The 22,590-nt window shown below is 40.8% G+C and overlaps 1 protein-coding gene across 3 annotated transcripts in view; it reads right to left on the bottom strand.

Moving 5' to 3' along the window:
* Window positions 1-22,590, bottom strand: part of LOC116618669 (FYVE and coiled-coil domain-containing protein 1) — a 37,703-nt gene that overhangs the window by 5,286 nt on the left and 9,827 nt on the right. For 2 of the 3 annotated variants that reach the window (XM_032382656.2, XM_032382657.2), the window contains exons 4-16: window positions 21,518-21,624; window positions 15,955-16,098; window positions 11,663-11,732; window positions 9,621-11,126; window positions 9,207-9,343; window positions 8,672-8,744; window positions 7,909-8,445; window positions 6,588-6,749; window positions 6,244-6,482; window positions 5,850-5,988; window positions 5,698-5,771; window positions 5,302-5,559; window positions 4,689-5,073 (exon numbers count right to left, since the gene is read on the bottom strand). In XM_032382656.2, the coding sequence (XP_032238547.2) occupies window positions 4,689-5,073; window positions 5,302-5,559; window positions 5,698-5,771; window positions 5,850-5,988; window positions 6,244-6,482; window positions 6,588-6,749; window positions 7,909-8,445; window positions 8,672-8,744; window positions 9,207-9,343; window positions 9,621-11,126; window positions 11,663-11,732; window positions 15,955-16,098; window positions 21,518-21,624 (3,831 nt within the window). Of the gene's footprint in view, window positions 1-4,406; window positions 4,433-4,688; window positions 5,074-5,301; window positions 5,560-5,697; window positions 5,772-5,849; window positions 5,989-6,243; window positions 6,483-6,587; window positions 6,750-7,908; window positions 8,446-8,671; window positions 8,745-9,206; window positions 9,344-9,620; window positions 11,127-11,662; window positions 11,733-15,954; window positions 16,099-21,517; window positions 21,625-22,590 lie in introns of all 3 variants that reach the window. The other variant, XR_007307014.1, reaches the window with a different exon arrangement.

Raw genomic sequence — 22,590 nt, 5'->3', positions numbered from 1 at the left:
GGGTAGATCCATGCTTGCTTAATGGGTAGATCCATGCTTGCTTAGTGGGTAGATCCATGCTTGCTTAGTGGGTAGATCCATGCTTGCTTAGTGGGTAGATCCATGCTTGCTTAGTGGGTAGATCCATGCTTGCTTAGTGGGTAGATCCATGCTTGCTTAGTGGGTAGACCCATGCTTGCTTAGTGGGTAGATCCATGCTTGCCTAGTGGGTAGATCCATGCTTGCTTATTGTGTAGATCCATGCTTGCTTAGTGGGTAGATCCATGCTTGCTTAGTGGGTAGATCCTTCTTGCTTAGTGGGTAGATCCATGCTTGCTTAGTGGGTAGATCCATGCTTGCTTAGTGGGTAGATCCATGCTTGCTTAGTGGGTAGATCCATGCTTGCTTAGTGGGTAGATCCATGCTTGCTTAGTGGGTAGATCCATGCTGCTTAGTGGGTAGATCCATGCTTGCTTATTGGGTAGATCCATGCTTGCTTAGTGTGTAGATCCATGCTTGCTTAGTGGGTAGATCCATGCTTGCTTAGTGGGTAGATCCATGCTTGCTTAGTGGGTAGATCCATGCTTGCTTAGTGGGTAGATCCATGCTTGCTTAGTGGGTAGATCCATGCTTGCTTAGTAGGTAGATCCATGCTTGCTTAGTGGGTAGGTCCATGCCTGCTTAGTAGGTAGATCCATGCTGGAATGGTATTCGACTCAGACTTAGACTGCCCTGCAGAAGTCTTATAAAAGACGAAAATTTGGCAGAGTCGAGTACTAGTTTTTAATGTATTAAACTGAGTATGCTTAGATTAACTACTTATTAACCGAGCGCGAGGGCTTTACGGAGAAGTATGAGACTGGGGTCTGTGCTGAAAAGACTGAGTTGAGCGGGCTTGAATCCTACGATATTTCCCGTGGGCAGTTATATGAAGTTTATTTTCAAGTGAGTTTCCTAAAAACAAATAAGGCATATGTTCAGCATTTTTTTGTGCTTTTTGCGAGAATTTCTAGTAGCATTAAATGCCAGTTTCACTAGCATTATCGAGAAAGGCCGATGTAGGTGTCAATGGCGGTGCAGCCATGCGGTCACGTGATTTGTGACATCATTAAAGCAAAAGAAAATGTGCTGTCGCAGTGGGTAAAATAAAAACAATTGTATGCTGGGTGCAACAAGATGGTTACGTGACGTCATCGCTACATCACTAAAACTACCCTGACGCCATCACAAAGAAAAAAATAACCATATCTCATAAAAAGAATGACAAGGTATGACAAGTAGTAGCGGAGATCCTGCGGAGAGCCCCATAGTCATAGAAAATTGGTATAGCTATACGAGAATGGCGCGAAAGTGGAAACGCGCGCGCGTACTGGAAACCGGAAGACTTGAAGGACTTGTCGATGAAGTAGCATAGGTTAATAAATATGGACTCGCCTGAATCTGGCGTGGAGAAGTGTATTTCAGGTAAATACAAATGTTTCTATCGGCAGAAAACCTTGGTTCGTTCTGTTCGCGGTAGAGATTGTCAAAACAATTCGTACAACTGAATTTGCCTGTTCTGTTCCCTATATTTCTTATTTTATTTTGGATTAAGTGAATCAGATTTAAACTTGGCGTACTATGTAAATAACAGAGGAAATCCTGTATTAAGTGAGAAAAATAAATGAATGACATATTAAATTATTTGAAATTGATTTTACAGCAAACGTTTCTTCAATTGTGGTAGTTTCACAATATGTATAAATAACTGCTCTTGGATATCTAACTGCCAATGGCTGTACTTCATAGATACGAACAACAATATGTTGGGCTCCGCTTTAGGCAATGCCTAAATAATCTAGTAATTTTGGTGTGTGATGAAGGTGTCAAGGGTGGGGAAGGGGGTGCAACAAGATGGTCACGTGATCGTGAAATCGTTGTCGTCGTGGATATTTTTGTTTTTATGTGAAATTATATTATTATATTATTTTATGTGATATTTTATTACTTAAGAAGATGTCATGACGGTGTCAGGCGGAGCCAGCAGGATAGTCATGTGATGTGTGACGTAATCAATGTAAGTAATAAAATATCACATTTCATGATCTAAAAATCGTAAGGCAACTAATATAAGCAGACGTCATGTGAGTGTCAAGGCGGTGAAACAGAATGGTCACGTGTTGTGTGGAGTTATAGATGACGTCATAAACATTTCAATATCTCATGGTAGAATCGTCAGAGACACTAACTTAGAAGATGTTATGTAGTGCAAGGAGATAGTCACGTGATGTGTGACATCATCGGTAGCGTCGCAAGCAGTCGTAAAGCTTTTTGTTAACACATTTACCCCTCAACCGGCCTGTACCGGCTTTGGGAAGTACCCACAACCCAAAAAATTCAGAAATGCAAACTAAACACAACAAGATGAAGATACTCAGGCATCAGTCTAAGAGATAAATGGTCTTGAAGATCTTGAAGATGCATCCAACCAAGGTGTTGGCAACTACTCTGAAGTCAAATAATAGCACAGGTTCTTTGACAAATTTCACATCGAACAAGGAAAGAAAAGCAGGATCACCCCTCTCAATAAAAACGCTCAAAATACAACACAAGGAAGAGAGATCAGCAAACACAGCTCAAGACACAAATAGATACCTTTATTCTGATCCTCCAGGTTCATTTCCATGGCCTCAAAACACAATGTCCACTCCTTGAAGGCTTGTAAAACCACTAAGATGCCTTTACGGATTGAAAAGCATTCTGGGAGATCCAGGGAAAAATTACGAGGGGAGGGCCAGTCAACACTCCTCTCCCCAAAGTCAGATGGTTTTTTATAAGTCTTTTCACCCCGAAGCCAAACAAATCAATTCCAGGTCATACAGACCCAGAATAGCAGTGTAAACAATTTTGCAATCAATTTGGTTTCAGAAAAGACAGCATTAAGGAGAGCTGTGGTGATTCATTAGAAAAGCCAAACAAGAAAAAATCATCATGAATCCACGTTTGCTTGCAAATATCCATAAGCAAAGCACTCAATTATGCCCCAAAAGACTCCATGATGTCCTGAGACACTCTCCTAATATGCTCATAGCTGTATTTTTGATGAAAAATACAAGCAACCGTCAAATTGTGCTGGCTTCAGCACAACGACGAGGGATTAAAAATGGGGACCGCAAAGCACTGTTGGAAAGCTTGGATACCGCTGACTAGGTGCAGCTGTGTTTGACTTTGACGGGCTGTATAAAACTCAGAATAGGGGGGAGGTATCTGTTTTCAGTCTGTTTTTTGTAAATTCAGCTCAAAAATAGCCAGGAGTCAATAGGTTATATTATTGAGCGAAAATAAGCAAAGATTTGGTTTGGACATAAACTCAGCAGCTGCAAGGATCTCTAGTAAGAACAGCGTTTTCTAGAGCCTTTTTATTGAGCTAGCGGCCGCAAAGGCTCATGCGCTCATGAAGAACAATAGAATACAAGGTGGATAAAAGTCATACCCTGAAGGCTTCAAATTATAGGGTTTACCGCGATGCAATAGCCTTTCAATCAGTCCTGAATGTCTCCTAGCGTCTCCAATATAGGAGACGCTTTTTATAGGACCAAAACAAAGATTCAGCCAATCAGAATAAAGGACTGATTCAGGTTCAATTCACTACTTCTAAAATATGGCGGATTCCTAAACAGATCACGCACAAAGTTTTACGCGATTGAAAGCGAATCGGAGTAAATTGAAACCTAAAATCACAGAAGTTACAACGTGTTCATGTAGCCTTGTTATATTTTGACAGATAACGATTACGATTGCTAAACTCGTGAAAGTAGTCATGGATATCGTGGATCCAGCACATTCAACTCAAGTTTACAACCGTTAGAGCATAAGTGAATGCTGTTTGGGATTGATTCGATCAGAACAAGACTGGAACCAGCTGCTAATTTCATTGTTAGGTCATGGAAGGCACGAAATCAGAAACGCTAACACACACGGATTTACCATGGACCTCAATTAGTCTCTAGGCCATCTTATTCTTCTGTGTGTTATCTATAGGTACAAAAAGCCCAAATTGTCGTGTTTGTGAACCAGAAGACTAAAAAAACATAATACCAGTTCAATTCAGCTAAATTCAATAAAAAAAACTATCTGGCCATTATGTGGCTACCATTCAAGGATTTGGAGATGTGATCGGATAATAAACTCACTAGACTTTCAAAAAAGCAAACAAGGCCAACTAAAAGTTTGTTAATGAAATTTAAAATCGCGGCCCATCGCGGCCCTTAGAGCCATAAAATTTCAAATAAAGACGTAGCAAACTAACCAGACATTTAGTCCCTAAAAGATGGGTTCTCTGGGCATTTTTAAAAAGAAGCAGGAAATAAATATGTCGAGGTTGGTGAGTTCCGCGTCCTCTCATAGACACGAGCAAGGAAGCCAGCGCTAGTTCTATATTTACTCACCGTTCGCCACTTGAAAGCCGCCATACCTGGTCAAAATGAGGCCGAAATTGGTAAAGGATACCAGGAATCTCAAATACGAGCGGGTTTGCAAACTCTTAGCGCTCACTGTCCCGCGAGTCAGCGAGAAGTGATCACGTCACTTTAAAGCCAATTAAAAGCGTCTCCTATATAGGAGACATTCAGGACTGTAAATAGAAGGCCATGATAATCGATCCGTACTGGGAAATAAAGACTCAAAGAATTCGAAAGGGCAATGCTACTAACTTTTTGGTGGTAGCGTACCTTGTATGCAGTCTTAAAGTTCCAGCGTAAAGTAACCCCTGGTGTGCCGACCATCAGAGGGAGAACGTGGCGCAGCCCGGCAGGTATCAGCACGTGTCGCACCACGCCCTGCTCGTCATTAACAGCAGGTATTACCATCTCTGACATATCATCCGACGCGCCCACCACTACACGTGACTCGGGGACTTCTTCCATTTCCTCATGAGGGTCAATAACTTCAAACCCCTCCCCCTCAGGGGTGACAACACTACCCTGCCTACCCTCACTGGGGGAGGACTGGACGGTTTTCAGACTTGCATACTCGTGCTGCGAAATGTCGTCGTCATTGCTGTCAGGCGACTTGGGTTTGAGTTCTGGAGATGTGTGTGTCGGTAGATTTGTAGGTCTACCGGAGAAAAATTAGATTGACAAACAAACGAACGAAAAGACTAACGGAAGGTGAGACAGACAGACGGACACAGATGGACGGAGAGATGGACCGAGTGAGTAAGATAGAAAGTATAAAAATGAGCCAAATGTATTAATATTTTCATAATTTGTTTTGAACCTGAGCAATGCATTATTAGAAGGATGTGCTGGTCCCTTTAAAAAATTTTGATAAGTGTACACTTACCTCTCCCCGATGTTTGAGTTCTCCTTGCTTTCTTGGGTCGGCTCTAAGGGAGCCGTCCCCTTCTTGTGTTCCTCCCTGGCTTGTGAAGGCGACTCGTCATCGCTTAAAAAACTAAGCAAGCTGGTGCTGCGACGGGAGTCGTCCGCGCTGACATCTGACATGCAGTCATCTTCCTCAGCCTCGCCAACATGAGTGACGTGCTGGGGCTTGATCTGCTTGTCATTTTCAAGGCAGCACTGACAAACCCGCTTCATCTTCCTGACAATCAAAATAAAGACACGACGCTCACAAACCCGCTTCCCACGACGTCAAATAAGCAAACCACGACATCGCATGAGCAAACCATGACGTCATATAAGCACACCACGACGTCATATGAGCCATCACCTAACTCACCTGCTATGAGGGGTACGAACCCAGTTATTCGAACAAGAGTGACAGAATATTCGCCCACACATCCGGCAGTGATGCTACAATACAAAAATAATCAATAATCAGTCGCCAGCCAGGATTGCAGGCACCTCTTCACACCACTACAAGACAAATACCTTCCTGAGGAGGAACGAGAACTCCGCTTTACAGCTCGTGCACTTATTGACCTCGTCATCTGAAATCCAGCGGTCAGCGGCTTTTACCTTTAGCTCATGCTCCATATTGTCCGCCTTACGCCACAGCTCAGCTTTCTCTCTGATCAAATGCAGGGAAAACAGACAAACAAAATGCAGCTTTTTCTAGAGTAGGCGATACTCTGTCTAATGCGGTAGAATGCCAAGCAAATATGAGAAGGCACTGGGAACAAGCGCGAGGTAACAATCCTGAGCAATCAATGAATTCTGGGTGAGTCCTAGGCCCCTATCAACCACTTCAGATAAATATGAAAAGGGACTGGAAACAAGAATGAGCCTGTTGTCAGTGCGTGCGGTACTTCATGCAGGTACGTACTGGGTGAGTGTGATGAGTCTGTCCTTGAGTTCTCTTGCGTCTTTCTCCATTTCTCCTATCTGAACCTTCAATGCTTGCTCGGTAGTTACGTGCTTGTTCTCGAGGGAGGCCATCTTGCGCTTTGTCTCGTCGTGCCGGTACCGCTCCTTCTCCAACTGTTTGCTAGTGAGAAGCAGGTCGTTTTCTAAGGATAGCACTTTTTGTTTGGTGCCGTCCAAAGCGTTTTTACACAGCTGGACCTGAGATGGGGAACAGTTTGGGTGAGATGTCTTAATGCAGGCATGTAGCTAAGGGTGGTGTCTATGAGTGAGATGTCTGTAGTTCATTAATGAAAGCTCATGTACCTCAGTTTTAATATGCTTGATGTCATTGGTGTACTTTTGTTTCTCATTCAGCCACGCCTCGCTGCGTTCCTTGAGCTTCGTCTCGAGTTCGGCTATCAGGTCGGCCTGCTCTGCTGCGCGGTCCTGGTAACGAGCACTTTCCTGGCTCTCCACAGTCAACACCTATTTACCATAAACGAAAAGACGTAAAACGTAAAAACATTGCGCCGTACTATAGCCGTCAGTCCCTTTGGTTCCGCACCCTATTCAAAACACTTTAACTAAGGAGCCGAAATGCACACAAATACTGTGGGACCCACATGCACACCTCTCTCTGTTTTGGTGAATTTTTTTTTGATAATCGACGCATTGCTTATGAACGCTGAGGCGAGAATTACAAATTTCAATAACAATTCACAAAAAGTCGCACCAAAATTTAAAAATTTGATACGAAATGAATTTACAGTGGAACCTGGATTTCACGATATGCCTCGGGGAAAGAAAATGTATCGTAAAATAGAGGTATCGTTGCAAAGAGGTCCTCGATTTTACGATACAAAAAAAATCCGTTGAAATTATCGTTGTAGCGAGGTCGGGTGAATTATCGACTTGACAAAATAATAAAACTGTAACTGTACTCTGTTAAAGACTGTTTAGTTACTTTCTGTAAGACGGTATTTACAAAGACCTGTCAAGTCAAAAAATAGTTTAACTGTACTGTCCGTTTGTGGTGTCTTGAGTTTTTCTCTCTATGATGATAGACAGAATCGAATAATATCGTTGTATCGAGGTCAAAATTACGCTAAGGAGAACAGATTTGTATCGTAAAATTGAGAATATCGTTGTATCCAACATCGTAAAATCGAGGTAATTTCTTATACATTTTACTGTATTTCCGCCGGGAGAAAAGAATGGCATCGTAAAATCGGGGTTATCGTAAAATCCAGGTTCCACTGTATTTCAAACATTTTCTCGTCATTTCTGCACTGTTAACCATGATAATAATCACCATAGCCTAACGACCACCTACAGCCCCGTACCCAGGGGCTCCACAACGGCTGAAAGTCCACTTTTGAATGTCAATAGACAATAGACAAAACTAAAAATCATAAGCTAGATCACTCTGGTATGTAGCCAAATCCAAAAATAAACGTCCCGTGGGGATACTGCAAAGGGATTCAGAGAACTTCCTCCCTTCCTCTCCCCCGGAAAAATTAGGTCCACTTTAGGACCTGCGACTTGGACCAGGTCCGCGACTTTTATTCCGCGGGTCCACACCTTCTCCTCATAGTAGGCAGCACCAGGCTGTCAACACAACAAAACACACAGCCTTCCCACGTACCTTTATCTTAGACTCGTACTTAATCGCCTCTGAACTTAGCTGGAACTTTAGAGCCGCAACTTCCTGATCCATCATGCACCGCAAGCTCTCCAACTCTTCGCGCGATTTCAACTGCGCACGCTCAGCGCGAATCCGCCCCTCGTTGGCCGCTTCCTGTTGTTGCCTAGCAACGCCAAGTTCGTCTGTTAGACTGGCTTTTTCTTCAGATAAGGAAAAGATCTCGTCTTGCAGTGACTTGTGGTGATGTGCGATCTTTTTTTGCTCCAATTGCAGCGATTGGTTTTTTTCCAGCGATGTCGCCAAAGAGTCCTGCAAAGAGTCCAATGATTCAGAGAGTTCTTGGATATGTTTTTCGCGCTTTTCGAGTTGTTGCTGAAACGCTGTGTTCTCCTCATTCAGGCTTAGGATTTCGTGCTGTTGATCAGATATCTCGGCCGCATTTTGTCGACAACGCTCGGTAGCGACAGCAAGTTCAGATTCAACTACATCACGTGATCTGTACCCAGTCTCCAGCTGTTCTTTCACTGATTGTAGCTCCTACAAAAAATACAGTATGAGCAAAAATAGAAGGAAACATCGGAAAGTGTAGGCAATGAAAGGAGGAAACATAGGGAAGTATAGCAAGAGAAAAAAGAGCATTTCTAGTATAAACCAGTTAAAAAGAAGCACGAAACGTGCAGTAAGTATTGATGACACAGAAGCATGGGACAGTGTGAGCAATGATGAGAGGAAAAAAGCGACAGGATTAACCCACATCTTCTACCTTTTCTATGGAGACTCGCTTCTCTATTGAGCTTTCAAGATCGGTCGTAATAGCCCTTTTTTCGGCTTCCAGGCTAGAGACAGATGGTCATCCATACAAACAAACCAACAGATCAGCATGAATAAATACAAAGAACACAAATCTCCAAAGTTAACATTAAGTTATTTATATCCTGCTCCTAGTAATCTATCAGTTCTTCCTATATCAAGCAAGGCGTATTCTATACCTCTCTATCTTGCTCGTATCAACATATAATGTCTTCCTATATAAAGCAAGGCGTATTCCATACCCCTCTATCTTGCTCGTATTAATCTACTATGTCTTCCAATATTAAGCAAGGCGTATTCCATACCCCTCTATCTTGCTCGTATTAATCTATAATGTCTTCCTATATTAAGGAAGACGTATTCCATACCTCTCTTACTCCTATAAATCTATTATGTCTTCCTATATTAAGCAAGGCGTATATCATACCTCTCTTGCACCTATTATTAATCTGTTATGTCTTCCTATATTAAGCAAGCGTATTCCATACCTCTCTATCTTGCTCGTATTGTCTTGGATTTGAGACCGGTACTTATCCATTTGGTTCGTAGCTTGCTGAAGCTCGCTCGTAATATCGCTTAATCTCTTGGTTAGTTTATCAACAAGACGGACGAGGGCATTTGAGCGCTGACAAAGACAAAAAAGCCTCACAGTTCAAAAAGAAAACACACACAAGAGTAATACAAATATAAAAAAGTCAATGACAAATATTGATTAGGGAGAAGGGATTACTTTGGATGGTAAACAAATAATACACGCATAAAAACATTGAAAATGATAAGTTCCGCGTGGTGCGAGGACTGCAATGCGTTTGACAGGCGGGTGGCGCATTTTATGGAAACATTTTTATAAATCTGCGCATTTGATGCATTTCCGTGATGGCAAACGACAAAAAATTGATCACCTGTTCTACGGATTCCAAGGTGCCTTCGAAAGAACCATCACACTCATCATTGGCTTCAACACAATCAGACAATTTCGCCCGTAAATCAGTCATCAGTCCCTCGTAACATCGCATAGCAACAGCCATTTCTCGCATCTCGTCACGAATCATGGAGTGTGTGACACCAAGCTCGGTATTTTCGTCACGTAATCTCTGTACTTCATCATTAGCGCGTGATATTTCGATTTCTAGGTTACCTCGCTGTTCGCTGTGTTGAACTTCACGCGCAGCGCTTGCGTCACGCAATCCTTGCAGCTTGCCCTGTGTGCTGGAGAGCTTTGTATTCAGCTCATTGCATAATGCAGAATGCGTGATTTCACGAACGTCATTATCTTCACGTAATGTTTTTAACTCTTCTTCCACTAGTAATAGCTTATTTTCTAATGTGATACGCAGCTCGGATTGTTTGACGTCCCGTGTGCTAGTTTCGTCACGCAATCTCTGTAATTCACTCTCGGCCTGCGCTATCTTTCCCTGTAACTCCTCGCACACGGATGAGTGCGTGACGTCACGCGCGGCAATCTCGTCACGCAATCTCTGCGCCTCGTTCTCGGCGTAAGACAATTTGTTCTTCATGTCTCTGAGCTGCTGTCGAAGTTCGTCCAGACTTTGCGCTAGCTTCCTATTCTCCATGCTCTGATTCTGTAAGCCTTTTTCTCGGTCCATCAACCGACCCTTCAGCTCCATCTCTAACTCCTCGAACGACCCAAACACCATGCCGTTCAATTTTTCGAAGGATTCCTGTACGTTCTCAAGCGCGACTTCCTTGGCCCTCAGGCTACCCGTCAGCTCGAAAAGTCTTTCTTTACACTCTGACTCGTTCTGCTCAAGACTCGAGATTCGGTGTTTGTACTCAACTATAGAAACCGCTTGTTCCGCAATGTGTTGTTCCCTAGCTTGAAGCTTAGCATTCAAACTGTCATACTCTGATATTAGTTCGTTGTGCTTTCTCTCTGTCGCAGCTAATTGTTTTTCGAGATCAATGCTCTCGCGCTGTGCATTGTTGAAAGCCATTACTGATTGGTTAATTTCATTTCGAAGCTGAGCAAGCTCCGCGTCTCTGTCACTCAAGCTCTTCTCGGCCAATGAGAGCTTTTCCTTCAGTTCGCGACACTTTGCATTGGCGTCTTCTGACGCCGTTTTGGACAACAGCGAATACTTTTCCATGAGCTGTTTCGACTTGAGTTCGGATTCTCTTATCGCGAAGTTCCTATCCTCCAGTGCTTTTTCTGCCTGCTGTATGGCAGAATATCGCTCAGTTTCTAAGTCGTTTTTCCATCTGAGGGCTTGCTGGTGTACGCGAGACACAGAGAGCGTCAGGTCAGAGACTGAAGGCTGATCGGCCACGCTAACAGTGTCAAAGCCATCGCTGTTTTCAGCGGCTAAGAGCGGGCTTTGATCAGCGAACAGCTGTCTGAGGGACGATACCTCGATCGCTAAGCCAACCAAGGGGTCTGCTCTATCACTCTACAACAAAATATAGACGTTCATTACTAAAAGTGGAATCAAATGAGAGAACGACAAAGAACGTAGATATAAAGCATATTTGCAATGTTAAGCCAGCGTAGAGTTTGATGAAAAATCGATGTGATCGGTTATGGGTGGATAGCGAGTCGGACGGGGAACTCACCTCTTGGCGGAGGGCAGGGGGAGGGGTTTTTGGAAATATTTTGTCTCGAGGCTAGTTCCCATATGATCGCTGCAATGGAGCAGAGGGTACCAGACCGTATTCATATTATTTTGGGGAGGGGGTGGGGTGACATATAGTAGGAGGTTAAGTTGTGGATATTTAATTTTTTTAACATTTACTGCCTCAGTATTATGGGCTGTTTTATGGCTGACAAATTAAATTGAGACAAGGAGGGCTGGGGAGAGGGATTCGGGTGAAGTCACATCAACCAAAGAAAGCCCAAAAAGAACCCAGGGACTAAACGTACCGCCAGGGACTGGACCATAGGGACCGTACGTACCGCCAGGGACTGGACCATATGGACCATACGTACCCTGAAATCCACGCTTGACATGCTGCTTATGCTGCTGCGACGTGAGGATGGTCCTTCTCCTAGCAACCGTCTAGTAAGGGAGAAGAATAACAGTACGGTAACAAAGGCTTCTAATAACCATCTAGTAAGGGAGAAGAATGACGGTACGGTAACAAAGGCTTTTAGCAACCGTCTAGTAAGGGAGAACAATAACAGTACGGTAACAAAGGCTTCTAATAACCGTCTAGTACGGAAGAAGAATAACAGTGCGGTAACAAAGGCTTCTAATAACCGTCTAGTAAGGGAGAAGAATAACAGTACGGTAACAAAGACTTCTAATAACCGTCTAGTTTCTAGTTTCTAGTTTCAGAAGTGCGCAATCTTGGTGCCTGGTTCGACTCACATTTTTCTATGTCGACCCATATTTCTAAGTCTTGTAGTTCAGCGTTTTTCTGGCTGCACAATATTAAGAGAATAAGCCAATTTTTGCCTAGGGATAAACTAGAAATGGTGTTACATGCCTTTGTTACCAGTAGAATAGATTTTTGTAATGGACTCCTTTATGGACTACCAGAACGAGAAATGGGTAAATTGCAAAGGGTGCAGAATGCTGCAGCTAGGCTGCTCACGTCATGCAAAAAGTACGATCATATTACGCCTGTGCTAAGAAATCTTCATTGGTTGCCTGTAAGGTATCGGGTTAAATTTAAAATCTTGCTAATCACTTTCAAAGCTCTTCAGGGGCTAGCTCCTCGTTACATAACTGATCTCATTAGAATTAAGAATAACGCGCGCTATTCACTGCGCTCAAATGAGGGCCTTTCTTTAATGCATCCCCCCGGAAAAATGATGAAGTCTTTCGGTGACAGATCGTTTAGTGTTGCTGCACCTACATTATGGAACGCTCTCCCTGCAAATCTTCGCACCATCAATTGCAGTATCTTTAATTTTAAAGCACAACTTAAGACTCATCTTTTTAAATTAGCGTATAACACTTGATATCACATAATCATCAATATAAAGATATTTTTATTTTTATTATTTTATTTTTTATTCAATATTTTTCCTATGAATCTATTATTTCATATTATTTTCGATTATAATTGTAAATTTTATTGTATATATTAGTTCAACATTTAGTTATATTGTAATGCGCTTTTGATCATTATATGAAAAAAGCGCAATATAAATTAATAAATTATTATTATTAGTAGTAGTAGTAAGGGAGAAGAATGACGGTACGGTAACAAAGGCTTCTAATAACCGTCTAGTAAGGGAGAAGAATGACAGTACGGTAACAAAGGCTTCTAATAACCGTCTAGTAAGGGAGAAGAATAACAGTACGGTAACAAAGGCTTCTAATAACCATCTAGTATGGGAGAAGAATAACAGTAAGGTAACAAAGGCTTCTAATAACCGTCTAGTAAGGGAGAAGAATAACAGTACGGTAACAAAGGCTTCTAATAACCGTCTAGTATGGGAGAAGAATAACAGTAAGGTAACAAAGGCTTCTAATAACCGTATAGTAAGGGAGAAGAATAACAGTGCAGTAACAAAGGCTTCTAATAACCATCTAGTACGGGAGAAGAATAACAGTACGGTAACAAAGGCTTCTAATAACCGTCTAGTAAGGGAGAAGAATAACAGTGCGGTAACAAAGGCTTCTAATAACCATCTAGTAAGGGAGAAGAATAACAGTACGGTAACAAAGGCTTCTAATAACCATCTAGAAATGGAGAAGAATAACAGTACGGTAACAAAGGCTTCTAATAACCATCTAGTAAGGGAGAAGAAGACAGTACGGTAACAAAGGCTTCTCATAACAGTCTAGTAAGGGAGAAGAATAACAGTACGGTAACAAAGGCTTTTAATAACCATCTAGTAAGGGAGAAGAATAACAGTACGGTAACAAAGGCTTCTAATAACCATCTAGAAAGGGAGAACAATAACAGTACGGTAACAAAGGCTTTTAATAACCGTCTAGTACGGGAGAAGAATAACAGTGCGGTAACAAAGGCTTTTAATAACCGTCTAGTAAGGGAGAAGAAGACAGTACGGTAACAAAGGCTTTTAATAACCGTCTAGTAAGGGAGAAGAATAACAGTACGGTAACAAAGGCTTCTAATAACCGTCTAGTAAGGGAGAAGAATAACAGTACGGTAACAAAGGCTTCTAATAACCGTCTAGAAAGGGAGAAGAATAACAGTACGGTAACAAAGGCTTCTAATAACCATCTAGTAAGGAAGAAGAATAATAGTACGGTAACAAAGGCTTCTAATAACCGTCTAGAAAGGGAGAAGAATAACAGTACGGTAACAAAGGCTTCTAATAACCATCTAGTAAGGGAGAAGAATAATAGTACGGTAACAAAGGCTTCTAATAACCGTCTAGTAAGGTAGAAGAAGACAGTACGGTAACAAAGGCTTCTAATAACCATCCAGTAAGGGAGAAGAATAACAGTACGGTAACAAAGGCTTCTAATAACCATCCAGTAAGGGAGAAGAATAACAGTACGGTAACAAAGGCTTCTAATAACCATCTAGTAAGGAAGAAGAATAACAGTACGGTAACAAAGGCTTCTAATAACCATCTAGTACGGGAGAAGAATAACAGTACGGTAACAAAGGCTTCTAATAACCATCTAGTACGGGAGAAGAATAACAGTGCAGTAACAAAGGCTTCTAATAACCATCTAGTAAGGGAGAAGAATAACAGTACGGTAACAAAGGCTTCTAATAACCATCTAGTAAGGGAGAAGAATAACAGTACGGTAACAAAGGCTTCTAATAACCGTCTAGTAAGGGAGAAGAATAACAGTACGGTAACAAAGGCTTCTAATAACCATCTAGTAAGGAAGAAGAATAACAGTACGGTAACAAAGGCTTCTAATAACCATCTAGTAAGGGAGAAGAATAACAGTACGGTAACAAAGGCTTCTAATAACCATCCAGTAAGGGAGAAGAATAACAGTACGGTAACAAAGGCTTCTAATAACCATCTAGTAAGGAAGAAGAATAACAGTACGGTAACAAAGGCTTCTAATAACCATCTAGTACGGGAGAAGAATAACAGTACGGTAACAAAGGCTTCTAATAACCATCTAGTACGGGAGAAGAATAACAGTGCAGTAACAAAGGCTTCTAATAACCATCTAGTAAGGGAGAAGAATAACAGTACGGTAACAAAGGCTTCTAATAACCATCTAGTAAGGGAGAAGAATAACAGTACGGTAACAAAGGCTTCTAATAACCGTCTAGTAAGGGAGAAGAATAACAGTACGGTAACAAAGGCTTCTAATAACCATCTAGTAAGGAAGAAGAATAACAGTACGGTAACAAAGGCTTCTAATAACCATCTAGTACGGGAGAAGAATAACAGTACGGTAACAAAGGCTTCTAATAACCATCTAGTACGGGAGAAGAATAACAGTACGGTAACAAAGGCTTTTAATAACTGTCTAGTAAGGAAGAAGAATAACAGTACGGTAACAAAGGCTTCTAATAACCATCTAGTACGGGAGAAGAATAACAGTACGGTAACAAAGGCTTTTAATAACTGTCTAGTAAGGGAGAAGAATAACAGTACGGTAACAAAGGCTTCTATTAACCGTCTAGTAAGGGAGAAGAATAACAATACGGTAACAAAGGCTTCTAATAACCATCCAGTAAGGGAGAAGAATAACAGTGCGGTAACAAAGGCTTTTTATAACCGTCTAGTAAGGGAGAAGAATAACAGTACGGTAACAAAGGCTTTTAATAACCATCTAGTACGGGAGAAGAATAACAGTACGGTAACAAAGGCTTCTAATAACCATCCAGTAAGGGAGAAGAATAACAGTGCGATAACAAAGGCTTTTTATAACCGTCTAGTAAGGGAGAAGAATAACAGTACGGTAACAAAGGCTTCTAATAACCATCTAGTAAGGGAGAAGAATAACAGTACGGTAACAAAGGCTTCTAATAACCGTCTAGTAAGGTAGAAGAAGACAGTACGGTAACAAAGGCTTCTATAATAACCATCCAGTAAGGGAGAAGAATGACAGTAAGGTACCGTAATTTCACAGAAGTGTATTCCAGCTTGTTTCTTGAACAAACTATACTTGCGCATTATAAAGAGAAACTGATGGACATCCATTAAGCGGGCAAACTCACATGACAGACCATTTTCAAACTCTTTTGTCAAACTCTATGACAGCTGCATTTAGTGTCTTTTGTTTTGTTCCTAGTTTTTGGTCACAAAGGTGCTTCTTACGTGGAGGTTCTACTATTATATCATCAAGAATATACATACACTATATATAAAACACCAAATACCTGGAGAAGGCAGGCCAGGAAATGTCCAGGTCATACCCAGTGCATGGTAGGATAAAATCCACATCATTCAGGTCATAGAGCTTGTTAATGAGGGTGGTGGCCAGAGATGGTGAGCGCAGGGTTGCACCAGGTTTGAACCAAGAGCTGCAGACAATGACGGATATCTTATTTATTGCATAATGTAGGCCATAAGCTAGGAGTAGGTACAGGGGGCATATCTTATTCATTGTAGAATGTAGGCAATAAGCTAGGAGTAGGTAAAGGGGGCATATCATATTTATTGTAAAATGTAGGCCATAAGCTAGGAGTAGGTAAAGGGGGCATATCTTATTTATTGTAAAATGTAGGCCATAAGCTAGGAGTAGGTAAAGGGGGCATATCATATTTATTGTATAATGTAGGCCATAAGCTAGGAGTAGGTAAAGGGGAGCATATCATATTCATTGTAAAATGTAGGCCATAAGCTAGGAGTAGGTACAGGGGGCATATCTTATTTATTGTAAAATGTAGGCCATAAGCTAGGAGTAGGTAAAGGGGGCATATCATATTTATTGTAAAATGTAGGCCATAAGCTAGGAGTAGGTACAGGGGGCATATCTTATTTATTGTAAAATGAGGCCATAAGCTAGGAGTAGGTACAGGGGGGCATATCATATTTATTGCAAAATGTAGGCCATAAGCTAGGAGTAGGTACAGGGGGCATATCATATTTATTGTAAAATGTAGGCCATAAGCTAGGAGTAGGTAGAGGGGGCATATCATATTTATTGTAAAATGTAGGCCATAAGCTAGGAGTAGGTACAGGGGGCATATCATATTTATTGTAAAATGTAGGCCATAAGCTAGGAGTAGGTAAAGGGGGCATATCTTATTTATTGTAAAATGTAGGCCATAAGCTAGGAGTAGGTACAGGAGGCATATCTTATTTATTGTAAAATGTAGGCCATAAGCTAGGAGTAGGTAAAGGGGGCATATCATATTTATTGTATAATGTAGGCCATAAGCTAGGAGTAGGTAAAGGGGAGCATATCATATTCATTGTAAAATGTAGGCCATAAGCTAGGAGTAGGTACAGGGGGCATATCTTATTTATTGTAAAATGTAGGCCATAAGCTAGGAGTAGGTAAAGGGGGCATATCATATTTATTGTAAAATGTAGGCCATAAGCTAGGAGTAGGTACAGGGGGCATATCATATTTATTGTAAAATGTAGGCCATAAGCTAGGAGTAGGTACAGGGGGCATATCATATTTATTGTAAAATGTAGGCCATAAGCTAGGAGTAGGTAAAGGGGGCATATCATATTTATTGTAAAATGTAGGCCATAAGCTAGGAGTAGGTAAAGGGGGCATATCTTATTCATTGTAAAATGTAGGCCATAAGCTAGGAGTAGGTAAAGGGGGCATATCATATTCATTGTAAAATGTAGGCCATAAGCTAGGAGTAGGTACAGGGGGCATATCATATTTATTGTAAAATGTAGGCCATAAGGTAGGGGTAGGTAAAGGGGGCATATCTTATTTATTGTAAAATGTAGGCCATAAGCTAGGAGTAGGTAAAGGGGGCATATCATATTTATTGTAAAATGTAGGCCATAAGCTAGGAGTAGGTACAGGGGGAATATCATATTTATTGTAAAATGTAGGCCATAAGCTAGGAGTAGGTACAAGGGGCATATCATATTTATTGTAAAATGTAGGCCATAAGCTAGTAGTAGGTACAAGGGGCATATCATATTTATTGTAAAATGTAGGCCATAAGCTAGGAGTAGGTAAAAGGGGCATATCATATTTATTGTATAATGTAGGCCATAAGCTAGGAGTAGGTAGAGGGGGCATATCTTATTCATTGTAAAATGTAGGCCATAAGCTAGGAGTAGGTACAGGGGGCATATCATATTTATTGTAAAATGTAGACCATAAGCTAGGAGTAGGTACAGGGGGGCATATCTTATTTATTGCAAAATGTAGGCCATAAGCTAGGAGTAGGTACAAGGGGCATATCATATTTATTGTAAAATGTAGGCAATAAGCTAGGAGTAGGTACAAGTGGCATATTATATTTATTGTAAAATGTAGGCCATAAGCTAGGAGTAGGTAAAGGGGGCATATCTTATTTATTGTAAAATGTAGGCAATACGCTAGGAGTAGGTACAAGGGGCATATCTTATTCATTGTAAAATGTAGGCCATAAGCTAGGAGTAGGTACGAGGGGCATATTATATTTATTGTAAAATGTAGGCCATAAGCTAGGAGTAGGTAAAGGGGGCATATCTTATTTATTGTAAAATGTAGGCAATAAGCTAGGAGTAGGTACAAGGGGCATATTATATTTATTGTAAAATGTAGGCCATAAGCTAGGAGTAGGTAAAGGGGGCATATCTTATTAATTGTAAAATGTAGGCCATAAGCTAGGAGTAGGTACAAGGGGCATATTATATTTATTGTAAAATGTAGGCCATAAGCTAGGAGTAGGTACAAGGGGCATATCTTATTTATTGTAAAATGTAGGCCATAAGCTAGGAGTAGGTAAAGGGGGCATATCATATTTATTGTATAATGTAGGCTATAAGCTAGGAGTAGGTACAGGGGGCATATCTTATTTATTGTATAATGTAGACCATAAGTTAGGAGTAGGTACAGGGGGCATATCATATTTATTGTAAAATGTAGGCCATAAGCTAGGAGAAGGTACAGGGGGGTATATCATATTTATTGTAAAATGTAGGCCATAAGCTAGGAGTAGGTACAGGGGGCATATCATATTTTTTGTATAATGTAGGCCATAAGCTAGGAGTAGGTACAGGGGGCATATCATATTTATTGTGAAATGTAGGCCATAAGCTAGGAGTAGGTAAAGGGGGCATATCATACTTATTGTAAAATGTAGGCCATAAGCTAGGAGTAGGTAAAAGTGGCATATCATATTTATTGTAAAATGTAGGCCATAAGCTAGAAGTAGGTAGAAGGGGCATATCTTATTCATTGCAATATGTAGGCCATAAGCTAGGAGTAGGTAAAGGGGGCATATCATATTTATTGTAAAATGTAGGCCATAAGCTAGGAGTAGGTACAGGGGGCATATCTTATTCATTGTAAAATGTAGGCCATAAGGTGGGAGTAGGTACAGGGGGCATATCATATTTATTGTAAAATGTAGGCCATAAGCTAGGGGTAGGTACAGGGGGCATATCTTATTCATTGTAAAATGTAGTCCATAAGCAAGGAGTAGGTAAAGGGGGCATATCATATTTATTGTAAAATGTAGGCCATAAGCTAGGAGTATGTAGAGGGGGCATATCTTATTCATTGTAAAATGTAGGCCATAAGGTAGGAATAGGTAAAGGGGGCATATCATATTTATTGTAAAATGTATGCCATAAGCTAGGAGTAGGTAAAGGGGGCATATCATATTTATTGTAAAATGTAGGCCATAAGCTAGGAGTAGGTAAAGGGGGCATATCATATTTATTGTAAAATGTAGGCCATAAAGCTAGGAGTAGGTTAAGGGGGCATATCATATTTATTGTAAAATGTAGGCCATAAGCTAGGAGTAGGTAAAGGGGGCATATCATATTTATTGTAAAATGTAGGCCATAAGCTAGGAGTAGGTAAAGGGGGCATATCATATTTATTGTAAAATGTAGGCCATAAGCTAGGAGTAAGTAAAGGGGGCATATCATATTTATTGTAAAATGTAGGCCATAAGCTAGGAGTAGGTACAGGGGGCATATCTTATTCATTGTAAAATGTAGCCAATAAGCTAGGAGTAGGTAACGGGGGCATATCATATTTATTGTAAAATGTAGGCCATAAGCTAGAAGTAGGTAGAAGGGGCATATCTTATTCATTGCAAAATGTAGGCCATAAGCTAGGAGTAGGTAAAGGGGGCATATCATATTTATTGTAAAATGTAGGCCATAAGCTAGGAGTAGGTACAGGGGGCATATCTTATTTATTGTAAAATGTAGGCCATAAGGTGGGAGTAGGTAAAGGGGGCATATCATATTTATTGTAAATTGTAGGCCATAAGCTAGGAGTAGGTAAAGGGGGCATATCTTATTTATTGTAAAATGTAGGCCATAAGCTAGGAGTAGGTACAGGGGGCATATCTTATTCATTGTAAAATGTAGGCCATAAGCTAGGAGTAGGTAAAGGGGGCATATCATATTTATTGTAAAATGTAGGCCATAAGCTAGGAGTAGGTAAAGGGGGGCATATCATATTTATTGTAAAATGTAGGCCATAAGCTAGGAGTAGGTAAAGGGGGCATATCTTATTCATTGTAAAATGTAGGCCATAAGCTAGGAGTAGGTAAAGGGGGCATATCTTATTCATTGTAAAATGTAGGCCATAAGCTAGGAGTAGGTACAGGGGTAGTACCCACCTCGCCTCCAGGGGTGTTGGAGGTGGAGGGAGTTTTCTCTCTCAGAAGTTCCAAATTTCGCCAGAGGTGGATCAAGAAGAGAGGGTAGTCCAGCCCTGGGACTCTCTTTGCGCTCGACATTCTGGCTCGCGTGAAAGAGGGTCCAGTATTTATTGCATGCGCATGCGCGAAAGTACACCGCATATATGCGGTGTGGCCTGGTTGCTTGGTTCAAGATGGCTGCGAAAGGGACGAGCGAGGGTTTATTTCAGAAATAATAGGCTGATTTTGGTCGTGGGTAAATACTTGATTGTCAATCTTTTCTGAGAACAGGACAGATGGTAATAAGAGTCTGGAAAATATATTAATCAAAGAGCTTTTCCGTATTCGTTATTTTCACGCGCGCGCTTTAGGCAATAGCGTCATTTAAAATGAGCGCACGCTTTTTTTGAATTTGATTTTCAATCACATTTTATCACGTTTTCATAGAAAACAAATCCCAAACAGTTCGCTGATATTCATTCACATGTACAAAAAGTTCTTTACAACTTAGCAATGATCGATTTTTAGAGCTCTGCACTCGACAAGGTCTAGCGGGAATCGACCCTCTTTAGGCACATCCGTTATTGCGCACGCTCGTATTTCAACTCTTGCCGTGAAGATCGCTGATTGGTACATGTTTGGGCATGAACATGCAATAAATACTGGACCCTCTTTCACGCGAGCCAGAATGTCGAGTGCAAAGAGAGTCCCAGGTCTGGACTAGAAGACAGGGGTGAGGGGAGGGGGATGACACCCTGGGGTGCAAGTATATATAACATATGGCAGGAGGTAGAGTAGTGCAAATAAGCTCTCACACATTTATTCTAATATTTTGGTCTGAAGGGGTAGGCACTGTGAATCTTTGAATAAAGATTCTATTTTTAACTTGATGTCTAAGATCAAATTAACATGTCATCAAGTTAGTTGGGGGAATGAGAATACAACTTAATGTGTGGGTTATGTTAAAACTGAAGAGGTGATAACTGGCAGAGAATTTTTAGAGAACTTTAAAGAACAGCCACTTCTTCGATAGGCAACCAAAAAATACTTGAATAACCATATAATAATAATAGCAAAATCCAGGTGATAGGCCTGATAAATAAAAAAGGTCCACTCCTGGCTAAAGCACAATAAGAATTGTGTTAAGGAAGCTTACCTCAGCGTGTTTTTATTAACAAGTAGTCTCTGGATAGTATCAGCCAACATTTTCTTTGCCAAAGCATAGCGGATGAAGGCTCTGCCCTTGCCTTGGGCTGTTGTCACCTGTCCAGCAAAAGAAGAAAAGATGACACCAACATCTCGATTCAACAGTACACCTCAGTCCCCATTCATTTATTCTCTGAACTCTTTGTTATTAGACTCAAAAGCTCATTCAAACAGAACATGTGCTTTTATAATAAAAAACAATGGTAAATTTCAAATTAAATATTGCATAACTTCTTAATAAATACAAAAAGAAAGATCAAGAAATGCTCCTTGTGTGTTGCTTGTATTGAAACAAGTTTTTGTTTATCTAATAACCACCCCCTTGATCATCTTTTGTAGCCTCATCCCCTGGCTTCTATTGGCTGAGCGGCTTGTCGGTTAATGACGTCACTTTTGAATTGCCGCTTGTCCTGAAGCCTGGTAAAACACTTGAATTCGCAAATCGACGTGTCTATGGGCTTGGTATGGAGCTCCAGATAAGATGTCTATTGCTTATAAGGGAAACTGTCATCCGAGCGTTTCAGCATGAAATCAGTCGAGTACAGAACGAATCCACACATATCCCACTACTACTGAGATTATTTACTTGATCTGAGCCTGAGTAAATTTAAGGGGGTATGATACCCAAGACAACAAAAATTTTAAGCAAAAGACTTAGCAGTTTTATTATTTCACATATCATTAACCTCATTGAGACTAATCATTCGATACCAATTTTGGCAGTTACTGTTGCTATGGTAACCAAGCCACACCCAAAATACATGATTTTAATGCTCTTACGGTAACAGCTCTAGCTCTGAAACTATAATTGGAACACAAACCAAACTAAGGATATTCATTGCTAATACCTCAAGCTATGTAATGAACCTAAAATTGCTATATAGTTGACATAAATGGAAAATTATCAAGTAAACAAACAAAAAGCTTATAATTTTAACCAGCATTCTTTGGTAAAAAGCCTTCATATTACTAAGCATTGTAAAAATTTCAAGGTTTTTGAGGTTCATTACACTACTACACTAT

This window comes from Nematostella vectensis, chromosome 2 (genome assembly GCF_932526225.1).
Source record: "Nematostella vectensis chromosome 2, jaNemVect1.1, whole genome shotgun sequence".
NCBI classification, from domain to species: domain Eukaryota; kingdom Metazoa; phylum Cnidaria; class Anthozoa; order Actiniaria; family Edwardsiidae; genus Nematostella; species Nematostella vectensis.
Note: the sequence above shows the minus strand (reverse complement) of the source record. Positions and strands in the feature narration are given on the sequence as shown.